Source organism: Citrus sinensis, chromosome 3 (assembly GCF_022201045.2).
Source record: "Citrus sinensis cultivar Valencia sweet orange chromosome 3, DVS_A1.0, whole genome shotgun sequence".
Taxonomy (NCBI): domain Eukaryota; kingdom Viridiplantae; phylum Streptophyta; class Magnoliopsida; order Sapindales; family Rutaceae; genus Citrus; species Citrus sinensis.
Window position 1 is genome coordinate 31,480,549 of NC_068558.1, and position 22,387 is coordinate 31,502,935.

Sequence of the window (22,387 nt, forward strand, 5' to 3'; positions counted from 1 at the left end):
GATCAAACGAAAGTGTACCTGTACGAGAAGAACGAACCATACACCAAGTAAAACGTAAAAAGGATTAAATAAATGACACCAATCCCCGACAACGGCGCCAAAATTTGATGGGTGTCGAAGCCAACAAAAATAAATTCCTACTCTAAATAAATTGTGTATGGTGATTGAGCAGGGTCGTATCCACAGAGATCGGTAATTATTTAAATCCTTTTGAAACGTAAAACGTAAAATGGGGGAATTGTTGACAATAATAAAAATCAAATTAAAAATAACAAGAATGCAAATTGAAGTTGTAATTCAAATTGGAGAAAGCTCTGGTTGAAGGAATTAACTCAGCTTGATTCGACTACTGATCATTGATTCAAATATAGATTATTATTACTCATGAATAGACCGGTTATAGCTACTGAGACCCTCTAATAGCCAATCTCTCCTTAACTAGTCGATAACCAAGGTACGACCGTTGGTTATTTCTCTAATCAATAGACAACCCTAGATACGATCATAGAATTTAATCAATTGACAGCCTGAAAAATCAAAGAGACCCAAATCCTAATCAACACATATGATGATTCATTTAAATTAGATTGTTTATTCTCACAACACAACTCTCTGCTATGTTATTTGTCACAAACATTAAATTCTTCATACGATGAATCCTTTAATTGACAATAGATTAAGTTGATAATTAAATAGTGGCCAATTACCTAATTAACAAACATAATCATGAAAATAATTCAGAGAATAAACAAATACCCAAAAAGTAATAAAACAATTAAAGCACAAGAAAGATCTCACAGTAGTGATGAATCAAAGCTTCATTAACCTTCAACCAGAAAAATGGGTTTAGTTCCTCATAGAGAGAAGAGAAAAATTAGATCTAGGGTTTCTTTTTCTCCAATCCAAAAATCTCACTCTTTCACAATAGATTCCTCCCTTAAATACTCTCTCTCTCTTCTCCTCTAGAATTCTATTTAAAATAAAATACTAATATCTGAAATATTAAATTCGTAATTACAAAAATAACCAAAAATACAAAACACGTTAAACTAAAAACTACAGGTTCGTAGTTGACAGCACGCGCCCACGCCTTATCAATAAAGTTCTTCTGACGCTCTAAATTTCTCCAAGAGAACAATCATCTTTAAACATCATCTTATACCTCAATTTTATCACAAATCAATAGAATTGCACCTACAAAAGTAAAACACAAGTAAATCATTATTATTAAGTGCAAAACATCGATATTAAGAGAAGTAAACAATGCAAAACTAGTGCATAAATTGCACTCTAACATTAACCAAATTATATTAAAAGCTATCAACTAATGTACCATACCTTCAATTTACTCTGCCACCATTCTGGAGATGCATCGATTGTTTTCTTTTGTATATTCCATCCAAGACCAGTTTCCTTTCCAATAAGATCCTTCCATAATTTCCAGTCGTTTTTTAGTGCATCCCATTTATTTTTTAATTGTAATTTACTATACTCCCTTCCTGTTGCCTTACAAAAGTTTTTGACCAAATTTTCCCATCCTATTTTAGTAAAATGAGTCCCAGGTCGATGTCCTTCCTCTACCTCTACGATACATAAATTACAAAAGATTGAAACAGTCTCATTGTCCCACATAGCCTTACCTCATGGTACATTATTAGTTTCAACTTGATTGACAATTTTCTTATCTCTGTCCATCTACATCATTGTAAATATATTTTATTACAAGCACTGCTTTAAAAATTATAATGAACAAAAAGAAAATGAAAGGCAGAAAAATTGAAAATCACAGACATTCATACTATGCTATTGGCTTCATATTACGCTATTGGCAGTAAAGCTTGAAGAACATCAACTGGCGGCATAAACAAATAATAAAGTTGGGCAATAAACTAGAATCCTCTTTTACTTGCATATGCATTAAATCTTTTAGAAACAAAAACATTGCAATTGCATATGCATGAAATTCTTTTTCCTTATTATGAGAAGTGAAATTACAAAAGCAAGGCAAGGGAATGCAAAAGAACTTTCACGGAGCATAGCATCACTACTGGCATATATTGCAAGTGAAGCAAAGTTGAAGTAATTGCACATACAAAAAGATAATCAAAAGTTGATGGTACCTGAAATGTGATCAAGCGAAGACCCTTCTCCTTCCCTTTCTCTGAACAAGTAATAACGCGAACTCTGAAGGGAGCTCACGTGAACATGTTCCTGTAAAATTTTCAAACAAATTCAACCCAAAAAAAGCCTCCATGAATCAATTCCAGGACGAAACTAATAATGCGATATTAATACATCAAAATATTTTTAGCAACATCCGCTTGTAAATGATTTTAAATGAAAAAACAAAACAGAGGAAGCATTCGAAACAAATTAAACAACTGCACCACGTGAAAGATAACATTTTCGTCTTTTTCATTATGCAACAAACTTTAAAAACTAACCAGCCACCGAAAATTATATGTAAATAAACGCAAGTAAGACAAATAACAAAGATTATAATAATAAAAATTGCATAGCCATAGAATCATTTATAATAAAAAATTCAAATAAGACAAACAATGAATATTATAATAAAAACATTGAATAGGCATGAAAAGGGTGATGAATCACTTACTGTTATTGAATATGGTGATGGAACACGTGCTGGATGTTGCTTTGTTGTAGTAGAGAAGTTTTGATAGAACACAAAATGTGAAGAAATAGGGTAAACGAAAGGTGTGTGTTAATTATAATAAAAAATTATTAAAATATTGATTTTGTTTTTAATTTAAATAAGGATAATTTCGGGTTTAAATAATAATTGTAAGGATATTTATGGAATTATATTAAATGATAAAATTGATTCTCAAAATCAGAATCTAAAAGTTACTTCTTCCCTTCTTTTCAAAATTAGCTGTAGGAGGAGCTGATTCTGGCAAAAGTGATTTTAATTTTTTTTTACCAAACACCAAAATTAGCTTTTAGATTTTTAAAATCACTTTTAACCCTCCCAAAAGCAATCCCAAACGGGGCCTTACTCAAGTATTATATTTGTTGCACAAATAAGAAAGAAGATAACAATTTTAAATTAACCAACAGGTTGAATCTTATCGTAATACACACTATCAGCTATGAATTAGCATACCTTAGAAGTCCTGAACTCATTGACGGCCATTCGAAGAGTATCATGAAAAGTGACAATCCAAATAAAAGAGTACATAATTATCTATAAATAGAAGTCAGGACCTTTCTGTGATCCATCTAATCTTCCTATCGTACTCTTTTTTTCACTAGACAAACTACATTTGTAATGTGTCTCGAAGCACCATCAATTCTTACCTATATTTCAATTAAAATAAGAGTAAAACTATTGGCACCCCTTCATTATTCTTATAAAACCCTCTTTCAAATAAAATTACAGTTAAGGGCAAAGAAGAAATAAACACTTGTAGGATTTTTTTTTTCACAACAAATTACTTACATTAATAATCAATCCTTTTTTTTTAATTTCCTACCTATTATTTCTTATCTAACTAAGATAAATTGTACAAATTTAGAATAATCTATTTTTCTTTTCCTATTTCTTATCGATTAAATATTTTTGTACTTAAGATTACTTTCAAACTACAATCTAAAATATGTGTTATTTAAACTAATGATTAGCATTCAAACTTTATCACCTAAAAAACTTTTTAATTTGTATGTAGGATAACAATAACATTGCAAAAGAGATGAAAAATAACACAATACTACTTTGAGTTTTAACAATAAAAGAAGATTAAATGAAAAACTAAAAGAGTGTCTTTGAAAATAAAAGGAAATTTTTGGAAATAAAATACATATAACTGAAAAAAAAGGTTTGATGAGGAGACTAGAGGGGTGCCAATAGTCCAACTTTTAAAATAAACTTTTATCAATTATTGCTCCCTTTTTCTGCAATTATTATTCCCCACAGATATTTCTCCAACATTTTATTTCATATATTTACTCCTACTACACTCTAACAAAGGACGCCTTTTGGACTACATCAGTTTCTAGATGCATTTTATTAATAAATTAAATAAAGGCACCATCCATTGTTCAATTTCTCTAAATAACCACTTTCTGTCAGCTCTCTTAAAATTTATTAAGGAATCTATGTTGAAGACCATTTCATCCTTAGTATTGTGTAAATGTATAAAAATACATTTTACACTTTGAAATTTAAAATGACCTTCTTTTAGCATAAAATTTTAAAACAAATGCCGCTAACTAAGGGACAAATTTTAGAATACATGATCAGTACCATGTCAGCCATATAAAAAGTAAATCATATTATAACATATGTGCACTTATTTTGAAAAACTATCAGGTAAATGATGGTTATATTGAATCTAAGTAAGTGCATACCATACATGATACAACCCGTGTTAACATATATGTTTCCATAATGTTGATTTTGATGATAACAAATCAAATTAAGAATGATTAATCTTTTAAGCTCAAATTATTTTTTATACATTTTAAATAAATCATTATTTTCCATTATAAAGGTTTTATATTTAATGGAAAAATGATTTTATGAAATTAGTTGTTTTTCAAGTTTATGATTTAATTGAAAGAGTTTTGAAAATTTTGAAATCAACAAGTATTGCTTGAAATTTTGGAAAAGGACTTATTTGAAAAGTTTCGTAGCATTTTGGGCTACATCATAATTTCAAAAATTTTTGTGAATAGCAAGCATTATTTAGCGATTATGAAATTGGACCTATTTGTAAAATAATATAACATTTTGGGCCAAAATACAGTTTTATAAAGTTTTGGGGTCAAATTATAATTTTAGAAAATAGTGCACTGTACCGGTTACTGTAGCTAGCGGCTAACCGGATGTGACAAACGACTAGCCGAATTTTGGGCAGTAAGCTTCTGGAATGAAAGCTGCTATCCGGATTTCAAAAGCAGCTAAACGGATTTCAAAAGCAGCTAAACGGATTTCAAAAGCGGCTAACCGGATATGAAAAGCGGCATGCCGGATATTCTGAAATTTAAATTTTTTCTGTAACGGTAACATAAAAGCGGCTAACCGGATTCCATAAACGATAAGTCGGTTATCACCAAAATGTGCAGAATGACTAGTTTTTGAGTTCAAACTATATAAACTCAAATCCAATTCATTTTTGGTAATCTTGGCAAGCATAAACAAGTGCACACAATATATATTGAGCTTCAATTTCATAAATCATCATTTATTAAAATATCTTTGTTCTTCAATTTGTATATCTACTCTTTGAGAGAGTTTTTGTTGTAATTTTCAATTCCTCATCAAATTTGTGAGTGTTTAAGTGTGTGAGACACTTGAGTGAAGAGATTGAGAGATAATCTCTTTGTTGTAAAAGTTCATTGACACCTTCGAAGTCAATTGTAAGCTTTTGAAGCCTTGGAAGGTTTAGATAGTGAAATCCTCAAGCTTGGGTTGCTTGGAGGCGTGGACGTAGGCGGTGATTGCCGAACCACGTAAAAATCATTGAGTTTGCTTTCTCTTCCCTTACTCTTTTATTATTGTGCTTTCATTGAAATTATTGTTTTCGAATTTATTAAGGCATTAGATTGGATTGTTGTGTGGTTTGATTAGGATAAGTTTTAAAAATCCAATTCACCCCCCTCTTGGGTTGCATAACTTGTATTTCAACCCGACCCAACCTCTCTGCCAGATTCGAGGTGAATCTTGTGATCTTATATCTAAAGCTTGTGACATAAATTTAATTCATGAATACATAACACTAGCCTCGGCCTTTGTTATAAACAAGTAATAACATATGTACCTCATTCAAAAATATATTCAAAACTTGCGCAGTTCACATCTTATTGTACATACTTACACTTTAGATATACACATATAAACACAAACGTTCTTGAGATATAAGTCATGCAATAATGCGTGTTGTGGCCCAACCTCAACCGATTAGAAACTGAATTGCACGAAATCATATGAAAATCTTAAAGAAATGGGATAAATAGGAAAATAATATACTTGTGGCTAAATGAATGGATATAATTGTGTGTGTGTGTGTGTGTATATATATATATATCTATAAATAGATTAGTGCTCTAGTGCTTGTACATAATTGTATGACATAACTTCGCACTGAACACATTACACAAGCAAATATGAAATCATACATACATACATACATCTCTATATATATATATATATATATATGATAAAACTGCACCAAATAATATGTAGGAGAAATAACTCTCAATATTTATTGGAATCATCATTGCACAAGTAAAGTGGGGGAAAAATCTCTCAATACTCAGCGGCATTAACTACATCACAAGGGTCGAGTAATCTAAGTCTCACTACACATGCATAGAGCCTGTGGGGAAGGGTACACATATGGTATCTGGCAATCACATCTCATGATTGAATCAATCATATAATATGCATACATATAATCATAACATGATACTAAATCATTCAATCAAACATAAATACTTTGCAGAATACATATAAATAATAATAGTAATCCACTCACAAAACATGTTTTACTTCGGGGTTCGTTGGAGCTCCTATAGATTCCTTAATTCTTGGATTTCTCCTAAAATATAGTGTTCAAAAATTAATTGTTAGAACTGATATAAAAACTTATACATATGACATAAACTAAATCATAATTGTTCAAATTTCTTAAATACGTTACCTACTGACTTACTGGATATAGATATAACTATCCAATTCTCTTTCCTATAATATTTCCTCTCAATTGCTCTTTTCAAAATCATTTCTCACTCTCGGTTTTTCTTTTCTTTATTTTTTCTTCATCTTTTGTTTTTATGTTCTTTTTCTCTTCTTTCTTCATCTTTTCTTCTTTTGTTCTTTTCCTCTTCTCTTTTCCTTTTGTTTTCTTCCCTTCTCACATTTTCCTTTCTTTTTCTTTTCTCTTTGAATTGCTTTGTTTTAGTTTGATTCATGAAAATGGTGACAGCTTCTTCAATTCTTTATATATTTACATTGCCTCCAATCATGCATGACAAGCACATAGGTGAAGCATGCATGTGCTTTGTTTTAAGCTGACAGCTTGCTAATTAGCCACATGTGCGTCACAATACATGCATTAATTGATTGTATTATTTTTAATATATTATATCATTTCTTTTAATGAAGGATGTAGCCAACATTTTTATCCAGCTAAACATGTTCTTTGACATATAATACAGTTTATGGTCCAACAACTCATAAGTAGTTGAAATTAAATTATTTTTTAATATCAATTTTACTTTTCTCTCAATTTTAAAATACTTTAAAAGATTTTCAAACATAAGATACAGTGGTATACAATTGAAGCCTAATCCAACATAGAAAGATTAAATAAAATTAATTTTCATCACTACGCAAGAGACTTGAAAGGACATTAAGGTAGCGTTTATTTTTAATTTGAAGTATGAATAGGTTAGAATTTGATTAAAATTTGAATGGTTTTGAATATAAATGTTTCAATAACATGTTTATTTTTTTAATATATAAAAATTAAATGGCATCTTGTTTGCTTTTATAAAGAAAACACATTAAATGTAGTTATTTAACATTTATGTCCTTATAAGTCAAAACGAGTAAAAGGGATTAGGTTTCGTAGTTTATGAAATAACTATATTGAATTGAAATATTTTTAGGATATAGTATTTATTTTCTAGGTAAAAGCTCATTTAGTCCCTGTATTTTAATATTAGTGTCCATTTAGTCCATGTATTTTTAAAAATGTCTCGAAACATCCCTGCCGTCAAAGAATTGATACCCCTACCGTTACTTTTTATTTATTTTGGCTTACTTTTACAATATTACCCTTTTATAACAATTTTTTTGTTTGGACATTAATAGAAAGAAAATAATTAAATTGCCAATTTAACTCTAAAAAAATTATATTAATTTTTAATTGTCAAAAATTATATTGTCAAAAATTGTATGCAAACTACCAAGTGTGCAAATGGTGCTTGCAAAAAAATTAATATAATTTTTTTATTTTCTAGGGTTAAATTGGTAATTTAATTATTTTCTTTTTGTTAATATCCAAAACAATTATTATAAATGGTTATTATGGTAAAAGTAAGCCAAAATAAATAAAAAGTAACGATAGGGGTATCATACTTTAACGACAGAGATGTTTTAAAATATTTTTAAAAATACAGGGATTAAATGGATACTAATCTTAAAATACAGGGATTAAATGAGTTTTTACCCATAAATAGTTAATCAAACATGGAAAAGTAATCGAAATTGAAAAATCTATACAGATAGGGAAATTCTCCTTTTGGCATCAATGGGTCTACATAATTTATTTTGCATCAATTATGCACCATCACATTCTTCAACTGCTTTCAATTATTTATGCTCCAATAACTGCGAATTGTTCTTTTCAGTGCAATCAACTTGCAACTCCCCTAATCGCAAAAAAACTTACAACTTCCCTTTCATAAATAGTAGTGCCCATTTCCCCGGTAGTCTCGCATTAACATTTAAACATGATTATCAAACACTTGGTTTAGTGGTGACCCTTTATTTTTAAGGTCAGAAGTTACCTAATCTTTTCATATAGATATGGGAGTAGATTTTTTTTGTTTTTCTCCCAATTTCACAGTAATTAGCTAGTAAACCCCTCTAACCTTAGAGAAGAGTTGAGAAGTTATGGATCGAATTTCTAATTGATTACATTAAAAATGGTTCCGTTAATTTCCATCAAACTTATTTTTATAATATCAATACACTAAGGGTGTGTTTGTCGCCCCGCATAACACTGAATTAGAATGCCATATTGTATTAAGATATTACAATAAAATGTTTGGCTGCTATGCGGTATTGCATAAAAAAAACATTAATGCGGCAAAACCCGTATAATGGAATCTAGCGTGAGTGTCGAGTTGATTTGATTTAATTTAATTTTTATTTTACAGATTATATATTTAAAAAATACTGAAAAAATAAATGTTATGCTACTAAAAATTTAAGGTCATAAGCTCAAATCTTTATGAAGAATGATGATATATTTTTTAAGATTTATATTACAACAATAATGTTAAATTTTCAAAATTTAAGACTTTTATATTCAATATTTTTCTAAGTATTAAATATTAATAAATATTATTTTCTAAATATGTAATTTAAATTAATCAGCAAAGGAATTAATACAGTACAATGCAACACCAAACATAGTGTAACTAAAAATTAATACAGTATAGTATAGCAACAAATATTGTACAATATTATTATAATATAGTGTTAATACAATACAACATAATACAATACACTTGCATTAAAATAATGCAATATAACGTAATACAATACAATGCGTCAAACGCACCCTAATTGTATTGCAGTATCTAAAAAAAAAAAAGATAATTAGACTGTTTTAACCATGATCATCTAACATTAGATTGAATTAAAAGAGTCAAAATTTATGTTAAAATTTTAAAATAAAATATTGAAGTTAAAATATTCCGATCCATTAAAAAAAATGTATTTAACCATGACCATTGACTAGTCAACACTCACCAGCTTAAAGTAGTGTACATATTCGCACACTCACAAATTCTTTAATGGCAAAGTGCCACTTACTAATTCTTATGTTCAAGTACAGTAGACAAATAAGTTAAGCATTCATTTCTCTACAATAAAAGTACCAGTCTTCACTCTTCACTCCATAATTAGATGAGTGGGTCTGCCTACAATGGAACCCATGCATCTAAATCTTCGATTAGATTTGATAGGCAGCCATAAATCAATTGACATGTGTTTTGATCTAACCGGTTACCCCGTTGAAGCCACAATTCTCCCGCCAAGTTAATGATTCTAATTGCACTCAAAAAAAAAGAAAATTCACAAATTTGTAAAAGATTCCATTTTTTCCAGGTACGCTTACTTTTGCTGGAACACAAAGGTAAAAGCCCATTTAATTTCTATATTTTCATTTCGGCAAAGGTTGTAAAAATTTATTTTTTTAATTTAAATGTAAATATCTAAAAATCAAACATATGTTAAAAAAAAAACTAATTTTTTTTAAAAAAGTTAAACTTCAAATGTTTAAAATAAATGCTAAGGAACATGAATACGAGCTATTAAAACAAAAAAAAAAGAATAATTTGGAAACTAAATACAATTAATTGAGAGATGAGGACCGATAAGATAAATTCATAGATAAAAATTAAAATATCAACCCTACTTATTGCTGGCAGTTATGAGCATTAAAGCACAGAAGCCGTGTCTTGATAAGTATGGAGTTCGTGCGGAATTTTCAGCTAGAAGTCTACAAAGCAGTGGAATTAATCAATCATCGTGGAGTGCACGGTGGTTGGACAATGAGATGAAATTGAAAAATTATCACGGAACTTGAAGGAAGGTTCATGGCATCGATTTATTCTACAGAGTCACGCACGTTTGGTTCAATAATTGTTTTCATCCGAATCAAAATATCTCTCTAATCAATTCAACTGTTTCTGTTGATTATGTCTTCTTCTTCTCGAAACAACAAGAAGTATGATGTTTTTGTTAGTTTCAGAGGAGAGGACACCCGGGACAACTTTACTAGCCATCTCTATTCAGCCCTGTCTCGACAAAATATCCAAACTTTCATTGATGACCAACTTAACAGAGGAGACGAAATTTCGGAGTCACGATGAATGCAATTGAAGCATCAGCCATTTCAGTTATCGTCTTCTCAGAAGGGTATGCATCTTCCAGATGGTGTCTCGATGAAGTTGTAAAGATCCTCAAGTGCAAGAAGGAGTATGCACAGATTGTGATTCCGATTTTCTATTGGGTTGATCCATCAGACGTGAGAAACCAAACTGGGAGTTTTGGGGATTCATTTTCGAAGCTTGAACAAAGATTTAAGGAGAATTCAAAGAAGCTGCTGACTTGGAGGAAAGCTTTGAAGGAAGCAGCCAGTTTGTCCGGCTTTAATTCTCTTAACATCAGGTGAAAAGTTACCTTTAATTTCTCATACTAATATTCAACACTGTAAAGATATATGAATAGGAGCTAGGCCTAAAACATTAAGCTACTTGCTAGTCAAATTAAGCTACTTGCTAATCAAATTAATTTCTTTCAAAATAAAACTATAAAGAATTGGGTATTTTTCTTTTTTCTTTTTTAAATTTTCCAGATGCTAAACTACACTTTTAAAAATTTTTAAGCATCAAATTCTAGACTTCCTGACTTCCCAACTTTTGTGCTCCCATAATTACAAAATAATTTTGAAAGAATTAATAATAAAAGCTCGAGAATTTTACAATATATATCTAACAAAATTAGCGGCGGTCTGTCGTTTTTAAGCAATTGCAACCTCTCACTCATATGCCGCCATTATAAAAAAAAAAGGGAAATTATCATTGCACCACCTCTCTTTTACCTAATGTTCATCCAACCACCACAAAATTCTCACATGTTCTTTGCACCACATTTTTTTTTTAAATTTGTATCAATTAGCCACTTTTGCACCAACACCGTAAAATAATTTAAATGAAATGATAATTTTACTCTTAAATAAATTAAAAGACCATTTTTATTTTATAAAAACATTGAAAATAAAAAATTATAATTATAAAATACTCCTAAATTTAATTAAAAATAAATCCCAAAATTACAATTTTATTTTTTAATAAATATTATTTTAATAAAAAGTTATAATTATAAAAATAATTATAAATTTTGGGATTTAATAAAAATCCCCTAAATTATTAAAATTTTGGGATTTTTTAATAAATAAATTCATTTATTTTAATAAAAGTTTACAAAATTATAATTTTTTAATAATAAATTCAGTTATTTTTATTAAAATATTGCAAAATTATAATTTAATAAAAATAATTATTAAAATTTTGTAAAATCTAAATTTAATAAAAATTGGCTGCGCACCTCTATTTGGGATTTATGTTTAATTATAATTTTTTATTTTTCAAAATTTTTATAAAATAAAATGACCTTTTAGTTTATTTAGGGGTAAATTTGTCAGTTTGTTTAAATTATTTAACGGTGTTAGTGTAAAAGTGGCTAATTGATACAAATTTAAAAAGAAAGGTGGTGAAAAGAATATATTAAAATTTTGTGGCTATTGGATGAACATAAGACAAAAGAGAGGTAGTGCAGTGATAATTTCTCAAAAAAAAAAAACTCACACATATTCTTGTAATTTAAGAGTTATTAATTTACTGGGAGATTGTAGACTAGTGGTGGTATATATTAATTTAAATAAGAAAACTGACAATCTCCCTTATTTCATACTTAATGCAAATTCCTCATATTAATTTGAAGTTACTTTGGCTAATTTTATGTATTTGCTAGGTGTGAGTCGGAACTTACAAATGAAGTTGTTAATCACATTTTGAAGAGACTGCTGGATGAAGTGTTTCAGCCCCGTGATAACAAAAACCAGCTGGTTGGAGTGGAATCAAAAGTTGAGGAAATTGAATCTCTATTAGGTGTTGAGTCTAAAGGTGTTTACGCTTTAGGGATTTGGGGCATTGGTGGTATAGGCAAAACAGCAATTGCTAGAGCTATTTTCGACAAAATCTCGGGTGATTGTGAAGGTTCTTGCTTCCTCGAAAATGTTAGAGATGAGTCACAAAGACCTGGAGGATTAGCTTGCTTACGACAAAAACTTCTTTCAAATTTATTGAAGGATAAAGATGTGATGCCTTATATTGACCTCAATTTTAGAAGGCTCAGCCGCATGAAGGTTCTGATTGTTTTTGATGATGTGACTTGCTTCAGCCAATTAGAATCTTTAATTGGAAGTCTTGATTGGTTGACGCCTGTGAGTCGAATCATAATAACCACCAGAAATAAACAAGTGCTTAGAAATTGGGGGGTGAGGAAAATCTATGAGATGAAGGCATTAGAATATCATCACGCTATTGAGCTTTTTAGTCGACATGCCTTCAAACAAAACCATCCTGATGTTGGTTATGAGGAACTTTCAAGCAAAGTAATGAAATATGCTCAAGGTGTTCCTTTAGCTCTTAAAGTTTTGGGTTGCTTTCTGCATAAAAGGGAAAAAGAAGTCTGGGCAAGTGCAATAGATAAATTGCAAAGAATCCTCCATCCAAGTATTCTTGAGGTATTAAAAATAAGTTATGATAGTTTGGACGATAAGGAGAAAAATATTTTCCTTGATGTTGCTTGTTTCTTTCAAGGTGAGGATGTAGATCTAGTAATGAAATTTTTTAATGCAAGTGGCTTCTACCCAGAAATTGGAATGAGTGTTCTTGTTGATAAGTCTCTCATTGCTATTGATTCATACAACAAGATAACAATGCATGATTTACTAAAAGAATTGGGTCGGGAAATTGTTCGACAAGAATCAACTAATCCTGAAAACCGCAGTAGGCTCTGGCATCATCAAGATATCTATGAAGTTCTTACGTATAATACGGTAAGCAGTTTGTTGTGTATTATTATTTTGGAATAATGTAGTGTTTAAAAACTTGATGTGAATATATTTACATACGCTCGCACTCGTGAGTCTTAGAATTAATGGAAGAGTGGCAATGATTAGAAAAAACAATAGTGGTTAGATGACGTAGCAATAAATTATAAATGCGATGACAATTTGCATAACCGTTTGCAAGCATAATTGATATATAAATTTGTATAGTACACATACAGAATTTGAGTAATGATGGAGAACCCCACTCCAATCTGACATAAACTCCACACAAGGACAAATTAAAGTTGAATTAATAACTAAACAACCTTTAATTGTGAATGAGTGACAAACTTGCCCCAAAAATTTGTCTTGGTTGAGCAGAAGTGTTAATCACTGGTGGAATATAAATATCATTTTTGATTTGATGTTAACTTTATTGATTTTTTATATTTATTTTTAGGGGACAGAAAAAATTGAGGGTATCTGTTTGGATATGTCAAAAGTAAAAGAGATCCATCTAAATCCCAATACTTTCAGAAAGATGCGTAAATTGAGATTTTTGAAATTCTATAGTTCATCATTCAATGGGGAGAACAAATGCAAGGTGTCTTATTTGCAAGACCTCGGATTTGCTGAAGTGAAATATCTTCACTGGCATGGATATCCGTTGAAGTCAGTACCTTTAAACCTTAGTGCAGAGAAACTTGTGTTTCTTGAAGTGCCTAATAGCGATATTGAACAACTTTGGAATGGTGTGAAGGTATGTTTACCTTAATATTCATGTGCAATCTTTCAATAAGAACGTAATGGTGTGAAGGTATGCGTAGTAATGATTTTATCTTTGCCTCTTTTTTGACCGAGCAGCATTATAGTAAGTTAAACCAGTTAATCCATGGTGCCTGCAAGAAGCTAATTGCCAAAACTCCAAATCCCACGATGATGCCAAGTCTGAACAAGCTAGTTATCTTGAATCTAAGAGGTAGCAAAAGCCTGAAAAGTCTTCCATCTGGAATATTTAACTTGGAATTTCTTACCAAACTTGATCTATCGGGCTGCTCAAAACTGAAAAGGCTTCCAGAGATCTCATCAGGTAATATAAGCTGGTTATTTTTAAGTGGAACTGCAATTGAAGAACTACCTTCATCAATTGAGCTTCTACATAGGCTCGGGTACTTGGACCTTTCAGATTGTAAAAGGCTTAAGAGTCTCCCAAGCAGCCTCTGTAAGTTGAAGTCTCTTGGACTTCTTAGTCTCCGTGGTTGCTCAAATCTTCAGAGATTGCCCGAATGTCTTGGCCAATTATCCTACCCAACAATATTGAATCTAGCGAAAACCAATATTGAGAGAATACCAGAAAGCATTATCCAACTTTTCGTGTCGGGGTACCTCCTCTTAAGTTATGGTGGGAGGTTGGAATCCGTACAAAAGCCTTCATTCCTTGAACGAGGTTGCTTGGCACTGCAACAATTTTTAGGTTTGTTCTCTAAGTTATGAATCTTACAGGCAATTTTTTTTGACCGGAGCAATAATTTAAATTGGAAGGTAATTCTACTGCAGGAATTGTTGAAGATACCCTGAGAATTCAGCATACGAACCATACGCCAGTTGTACGTTTGCAAGAAATATGGCAAGAATTATGGCTAAATGTGTGTCTTTAACTCTCTCTGCTTACAATTTATACAATTTTTTTTTGGGGTTTAATTATGTTTTTTTTGGTATAGGGAGATTTTTCCACGAGCAAAAGTCATATCGTACTACCTGGGAATGAAATTCCAAAGTGGTTTAAGATTCAAAGTGTAGGATCTTTTATAACCTTGGAGATGCCGCCAGATTTCTTCAATAATAGCAGAGTGCATGGCATTGCATTTAGTGCTATTTTAGCATTTTCAGACCGTCATGTAGATTGTGGCAGATGGTTTTCATTTTCTTTTGAGCTCAAAGTGAAAACCACTAAAGATTGTGGTCCGCATGACACACGATTATTTCAGAGCAGAGTTAATTATGTAGAATCAGATCACTTACATTTGGGGTACTATCTGTTCTGTGAAGAGGATTTTAAAGGTTTTTGGACATGCAATTGCATTCCTGAGGCTGTCCAATTTAATGTTTTTCCACCTTTGGAGTGCCAGTGCTGCGGGGTGAAAAAATGTGGGATCCATTTACTTCACACCCGAGATTCTATGAATTCAATGTAAGATCCAAGCAGATGTGTCAACTGTAACGTAGAAGACAGATATTTTCATGAATCTATTTTTATTGTTTTCCTTTTTCTAATGATTATTAATAATAGGAGAAAATGCTAAAATCAGTTCTTGGAACAAAACATTCATGTAATAACTTTGGAGGGATCAGGTGCATGCAATTACCTTCGAGGGATTTGGTGCAAGCAACACAAATTCACACTAGAGCATAGAACATGATTATCTATAAGTAAAAAGACAACCTAAATGAAGGAGCACATACATGATTATCTATAAATAAAAGTCGCAACATTTTCTATAAATAGAAGTTACGCCATTTCGTGATCCATATATCTTCTTGCACCACTCTTTTTTTTCTTTTTTTATTTTAACCCCTCTTTCCTAAAACGAATTTCTGCATAATACATCTATATTTTATGCATCAAATCCTTAATATATTATTTTTTGCAGGAACAATATATTAATTTTTTGTAAGCTTACAACATACAAGGACATTTAGGTTTGCTTTTGTTAGAGCATAATACAGCAAATAAACACAAGCACTTCATTATATCATGGAGGCATATTTGCTTAACTTATGTATATCACTCAATTGGAAGAGGGAGTAAATAACGTCTTGAGAAAAACAATATTGTGTTTCGCAGCACTGTTAATTCATACAGTTTACTATTATGATTATTATTCTTTGTACCTATAAAGTTTCATCAATTATTTCTCCAATTTTCCACAATTATTATTCCTCACGAATATATTTCCAATATTTTATTTCGCATATTTACTTCTGCTACTAGTGTGACAACAAAAGATGCCTTTTTGAACTACATCAGTTTCTAGATCTATTTTATTGAGAAACTAACCGAACGCACCATCCATTATTTAATTTATGGGTCAAATAAGTCAAAAGTAGTTGAAATAAAATGTTTGTTTGGTAGATAATATCGATTTTTAAAATAGTTTAAAAGATTTTCAAACATAAGATACAATAATATACAATTGAAGCCTAGTCCAACATAGAAAATCAAATAAATTAATTTTCATCACTACTAAGGTAGCTTTTTTTTTATTTAAAATTTGAATAGGCTTGAATTTGGGTGAAGTCTTAACATAAATGTCTAAATAATATGTTTATTTTTTTTAATATCTGAAAATTAAGTGACATCTTATTTTTTAATAATTTTTTAAAAAATAAACATGATTATTTGACATTTTTGTCCTTATAAGTCAAAATGAATAAATGGATTAAACTTTATAGTTTAAGAAATAACTATATTTAATAGAAATATCTTTAAGATATAGTATTTACTTTCCATTCAATATATGTTTTCATTTTGATAAAAGTCACAAAATTCACTTTTTGTATTCAAATGTAAAGATCTAAAACTTAGACATAAGTTCCCCAAAAAACAAATAAATAAATAAACAAGCAACATTAAGGGAAAAAAAAGGTTAGGTAGCTTTTGTTTTAAACAAAAATGATAAATAAGATAATTTTCAAAATTAAATACAATTAACTGAGAGACGAGGACTGATACGATAAATTGAGCGATAAAAATTAAAATATCTCCCTGGTCGTTGCTGATAGTTATGACTTGTGAGTGTGAAAGCACAGAAGCCGTGTGTTGACAGTATGGTGTTCATGTGGAAATTTCAGCAAAAAGTCCACAAAGTAAATTCAGTCATCGTACAGTCCACGGTGCTTGGACAATGAGATGTTGAAAAAATTATCACCGAACTTCAAGGGAGGTTCATAGCATCGGTTTAGTCTACAGAGTCACGCACATTGGATTCAATAATTGTTTTCCTCCCATCAAAATAAATTTATTCTATGAGTATGAAAGCACAGAAGCACGTGTCTTGATAAGTATGGTGTTCGTGTGGAATTTTCAGCTAGAAGTCTACAAAGCAGTGGAATTAATCAATCATCGTGGAGTGCACGGTGGTTGGACAATGAGATGAAATTGAAAAACTATCACGGAACTTGAAGGAAGGTTCATAGCATCGATTTATTCTACAGAGTCACGCACGTTTGGTTCAATAATTGTTTTCATCCGAATCAAAATCTCTCTCTAATCAATTCAACTGTTTCTGTTGATTATGGCTTCTTCTTATCGAAACAACAAGAAATATGATGTTTTTGTTAGTTTCAGAGGAGAGGACACCCGTGACAACTTTACTAGCCATCTCTATTCAGCTCTGTCTCGACAAAATATCCAAACTTTCATTGATGACCAGCTCAACAGAGGAGATGAAATTTCAGAGTCTCTTGTGAACGCAATTGAAGCATCAGCCATTTCAGTTATCATTTTCTCTGAATCATACCCTTCTTCCAGATGGTGTCTCGATGAACTTGTAAAGATCCTCGAGTGCAAGAAAGAGTATGCACAGATTCTGATTCCGGTTTTCTATCGGGTTGATCCATCAGACGTGAGAAACCAAACTGGGAGTTTTGGGGATTCGTTTTCGAAGCTTGAAGAAAGATTTAAGGAGAATTCAAAGAAGCTGCAAACTTGGAGGAAAGCTTTGAAGGAAGCAGCCAGTTTGTCTGGCTTTCCTTCTCAGTGCATCAGGTGAAAAAGTTACTCTTAATTTCGCATACTAATATTCAACACTGTACATAAAATTCACGCAGCACTCTTAGTTAAATTTTTTCAGGCATCAAATTCTAGACTTCCTCACTTTTGTGCTCTATAATTATAAAATAATTTTGATAGAATTAATAATAAAAGCAAGAGAATTTTACAATATATATCTAACAAAATTAGTGGTGCTCTATGTTTTTTAAGCAATTTCAACCTCTCACTCATATACCACGATTAAAAAAAAAAAAAAACTCACGCATATTCCTGCAACTTAAAAGTTATCAATTTATTGTGAGATTGTAGACTTATAGTGGTATATATTAATTTCAATAGGAAAATTGACAATCTACCTTATTTCATATTTAATCCAAATTCCTCCTATTAATTAATTTGAAGTTACCGCGGCTAATTTTATGTATTTGCTAGGCGTGAGTCGGAACTTATAAATGAAGTTGTTAATCACATTTTGAAAAGATTGGATGAAGTGTTTCGGCCGCGTGATAACAAAAACCAGCTGGTTGGAGTGGAATTAAAAGTTGAGGAAATTGAATCTCTATTAGGTGTTGAGTCTAAAGGTGTTTACGCTTTAGGGATTTGGGGCATTGGTGGTATAGGCAAAACAGCAATCGCTAGAGCTATTTTCGACAAAATCTCGGGTGATTTTGAAGGTTCTTGCTTCCTCGAAAATGTTAGAGAAGAGTCACAAAGACCAGGAGGATTAGCTTGCTTACGACAAAAACTTCTTTCAAATTTATTGAAGGATAAAAATGCGATTCCTGGTATTGGCCTCAATTTTAGAAGGATCAGCCACATGAAGGTTCTGATTGCTTTTGATGATGTGACTTGCTTCAGCCAATTAGAATCTTTAATTGGAAGTCTTGATTGGTTGACGCCTGTGAGTCGAATCATAATAACCACCAGAAATAAACAAGTGCTTAGAAATTGGGGGGTGAGGAAAATCTATGAGATGAAGGCATTAGAATATCATCACGCTATTGAGCTTTTTAGTCGACATGCCTTCAAACAAAACCATCCTGATGTTGGTTATGAGGAACTTTCAAGCAAAGTAATGAAATATGCTCAAGGTGTTCCTTTAGCTCTTACAGTTTTGGGTTGCTTTCTGCATAAAAGGGAAAAAGAAGTCTGGGAAAGCGCAATAGATAAATTGCAAAGAATCCTCCATCCAAGTATTCTAGAGGTATTAAAAATAAGTTATGATGATTTGGACGATAAAGAGAAAAGTATTTTCCTTGATGTTGCTTGTTTCTTTCAAGGTGAGCATGTAAATCCTATAATGAAATTCTTTAATGCAAGCGGCTTCTACCCAGAAATAGGAATAAGTGTTCTTGTTGATAAGTCTCTCATTGCCATTGATTCACACAAAAAGATAACAATGCATGATTTATTACAAGAATTGGGTAGGGAAATTGTTCGACAAGAATCAATTAATCCAAAAAACCGCAGTAGATTGTGGCATCATGAGGATATCTACGAAGTTCTTACATATAATACGGTAAGCAGTTGTTGTGAATTATTTTTTTGGAATATTGTAGTGTTTCAAAACTTGATGTGAATATATTTATATACGCTCGAGCAAATGAGTCTTAGAATTAATAGAAGAGTGACAATGATTAGAAAAACAATAGTGGTTGGATGATGTAGTAATAAATTATAAATGCGATTGACAACTTGCATAACCGTTTGCAAGCATAATTGATATATAAATTTGTATAGTACACATACAGAAGTTTTATGTTAAGTATTACTTGTGCTATTATGTTTCTTTGTGCATTTGCAATTAAGAGTTTAACTGCCCAGCAATAACAATAAACATGAATTATTGAAATTTAATTTGAGTAATGAAGGAGAACCCCACTCCAATCTGACATAAACACCACACAAGGACAAATTAAAGTTGAATTAATAACTAAACTACCTTTAATTGTGAATGAGTGACAAACTTGCCCCGAAAATTTGTCTTGGTGGAGCTGAAGTGTTAATCACTAGTGGAATATAATTATCATTTTTCATTTGATGTTAACTTTATTGATTTTTTTATTTATTTTTAGGGGACAGAAAAAATTAAGGGTATCTGTTTGGATATGTCAAGAGTAAAAGAGATCCATCTAAATCCCAATACTTTCACAAAGATGCGTAAATTGAGATTTTTAAAATTCTATAGTTCATCATTCAATGGGGAGAACAAATGCAAGGTGTCTTATTTGCAAGACCTCGGATTTGCTGAAGTGAAATATCTTCACTGGCATGGATATCCGTTAAAGTCATTACCTTCAAACCTTAGTGCAGAGAAACTTGTGTTTCTTGAAGTGCCTAATAGCGACATTGAACAACTTTGGAATGGTGTGAAGGTATGTTTACCTTAATATATATGTGCAATCTTTCAATAAGAACGTTAAATTATCATACATAGTAATGCTTTTATCTTTGCCTCTTTTTTGACCGAGCAGCATTATAGTAAGTTAAACCAGCTAATCCATGGTGCCTGCAAGAAGCTAATTGCCAAAACTCCAAACCCCACGTTGATTCCACATCTGAACAAGCTAGTTATCTTGAATCTAAGAGGTAGCAAAAGCCTGAAAAGTCTTCCAGCTGGAATATTTAATTTTGAATTTCTTACTGAACTTGATCTTTCGGGTTGTTCAAAGCTGAAGAGGCTTCCAGAGATCTCATCTGGTAACGTAGGCCAACTATTTTTAAGTGGAACTGCAATTGAAGAACTACCCTCATCATTTGAGCTTCTACTTAGGCTTTGGTTGTTAGACCTTTCAGATTGTAAAAGGCTTAAGAGTCTCCCAAGTAGCCTCTGTAAGTTGAAGTCTCTTGGACTTCTTAGTCTCCGTGGTTGCTCAAATCTTCAGAGATTGCCCGAATGTCTTGGCCAGTTATCGTCGCCATTAATATTGAATCTGGCGAAAACCAATATTGAGAGAATACCAGAAAGTATTATCCAACTATTTATGTTGCGATACATCCTCTTAAGTTATTGTGAGAGGTTCGAATTCGTACAAAAGCCTCCATTCCTTGAACGAGGTTGCTTGGCACTGCAACCATTTTTAGGTTTGTTCTCTAAGTTATGAATCTTACAGGCAATTTTTTTTGACCGGAGCAATAATTTTAAATTGGAAGGTAATTCTACTGCAGGAATTGTTGAAGATACCCTGAGAATTCAGCATACGAACCATACGCCAGTTGTACGTTTGCAAGAAATATGGCAAGAAGTATGGCTAAATGTGTGTCTTTAACTCTCTCTACTTACAATTTCTACAATCTTTTTTTTTTTTGGGTTTAAAATTATGTTTTTTTGGTACAGAGAGGTTTTTCCACGGGCAAAGGTCATATCTTACTACTCGGGAATGAAATTCCAAAGTGGTTTGAGTTTCAAAGTGTGGGATCTTTTATAACCTTGGAGATGCCGCCAGATTTCTTCAATAATAGCAGAGTGCAGGGCATTGCATTTAGTGCTATTTTAGCATTTTCAGACCGTCATGTAGATTGTGGCAGATGGTTTTCATTTTCTTTTGAGCTCAAAGTGAAAACCACCAAAGATTGTGGTACGCATGACACACGATTATCTCATAGCAGAGTTAATTATGTAGAATCAGATCACTTACATTTTGGGTACTATCTATTCTGTGAAGAGGATTTTAATGGTTTTTGGAAATGCAATTGCATTCCTGAGGCAGTCCACTTTAATGTTTTTCCACCTTTGGAGTGCCAGTGCTGCGGGGTGAAAAAATGTGGGATCCATTTACTTCACACCCCAGATTCTACGAATTCAATGTCAGATCTAAGCAGATGTTTCAACTGTAACGTAGAAGATTGATATTTTCATGAATCTATTTTTATTGCTTTCCTTTTTCTAATGACTAATAATAATAGGAGAAAATGCTAAAATCAGTTCTTGGAACAAAACATTAATGTAATAACTTTGGAGGGATCAGGTGCATGCAACACAAATTCTCACTACAGCATTGAACTTTACCTTATTAGATGATGAGTATAACATATGAAAAGCACATGATGTGTATTGTAAAATTAAAATTATTGGTTTTCTTTCCTACATTGCGCACATAGCAACTCAAAACAAACCTACTTAGTTCGGAGAGCACGTATCTTATAAACCAGTAAAAATGCTCATTCGCTAGCAGTATGGGATATTATAAGACGTGCACCAAGTTCTTATTGGCAGAGTAATGTTGTGGTCCCA

The 22,387-nt window shown here is 31.5% G+C and overlaps 5 protein-coding genes and 1 pseudogene across 10 annotated transcripts in view; 4 read left to right on the top strand and 2 right to left on the bottom strand.

Annotated features, from left to right (window-relative positions):
- LOC102614819 (disease resistance protein RPP2B-like) overlaps positions 1–14,480 on the top strand; it is a 45,646-nt gene extending 31,166 nt beyond the window's left edge. The window contains exon 3 of the mRNA XM_052436240.1: positions 14,359–14,480. The gene's annotated coding sequence lies outside the window, so the exon portion shown is untranslated. The remainder of the gene's footprint in view (positions 1–14,358) is intronic.
- The window catches only part of LOC102618225 (pheophytinase, chloroplastic-like), a 98,974-nt gene that overhangs the window by 53,671 nt on the left and 22,916 nt on the right, over positions 1–22,387 (bottom strand). The window lies entirely within an intron of this gene.
- Positions 1–22,387, bottom strand: part of LOC127900894 (uncharacterized) — a 56,163-nt gene that overhangs the window by 23,272 nt on the left and 10,504 nt on the right. The window lies entirely within an intron of this gene.
- Positions 10,249–22,387, top strand: part of LOC102627269 (disease resistance protein RPV1-like) — a 31,358-nt gene continuing 19,219 nt past the window's right edge. Inside the window, exon 1 of the mRNA XM_052436188.1 lies at positions 10,249–10,352. The gene's annotated coding sequence lies outside the window, so the exon portion shown is untranslated. The remainder of the gene's footprint in view (positions 10,353–22,387) is intronic.
- On the top strand, positions 10,311–22,038 carry LOC112496809 (disease resistance protein RPV1-like; annotated as a pseudogene).
- LOC102630718 (disease resistance protein RPV1-like) lies at positions 17,365–18,728 on the top strand. The gene has a single exon (XM_052436248.1). The coding sequence runs from the start codon at positions 17,675–17,677 to the stop codon at positions 18,149–18,151; it is 477 nt and encodes a 158-aa protein (XP_052292208.1). The 5' UTR covers positions 17,365–17,674; the 3' UTR covers positions 18,152–18,728.

Excerpts from the sequence above, each read along its gene's own strand:
- LOC102630718 (XM_052436248.1), top strand. The coding sequence starts at position 17,675 with ATGGCTTCTTCTTATCGAAACAACAAGAAATATGATGTTTTTGTTAGT.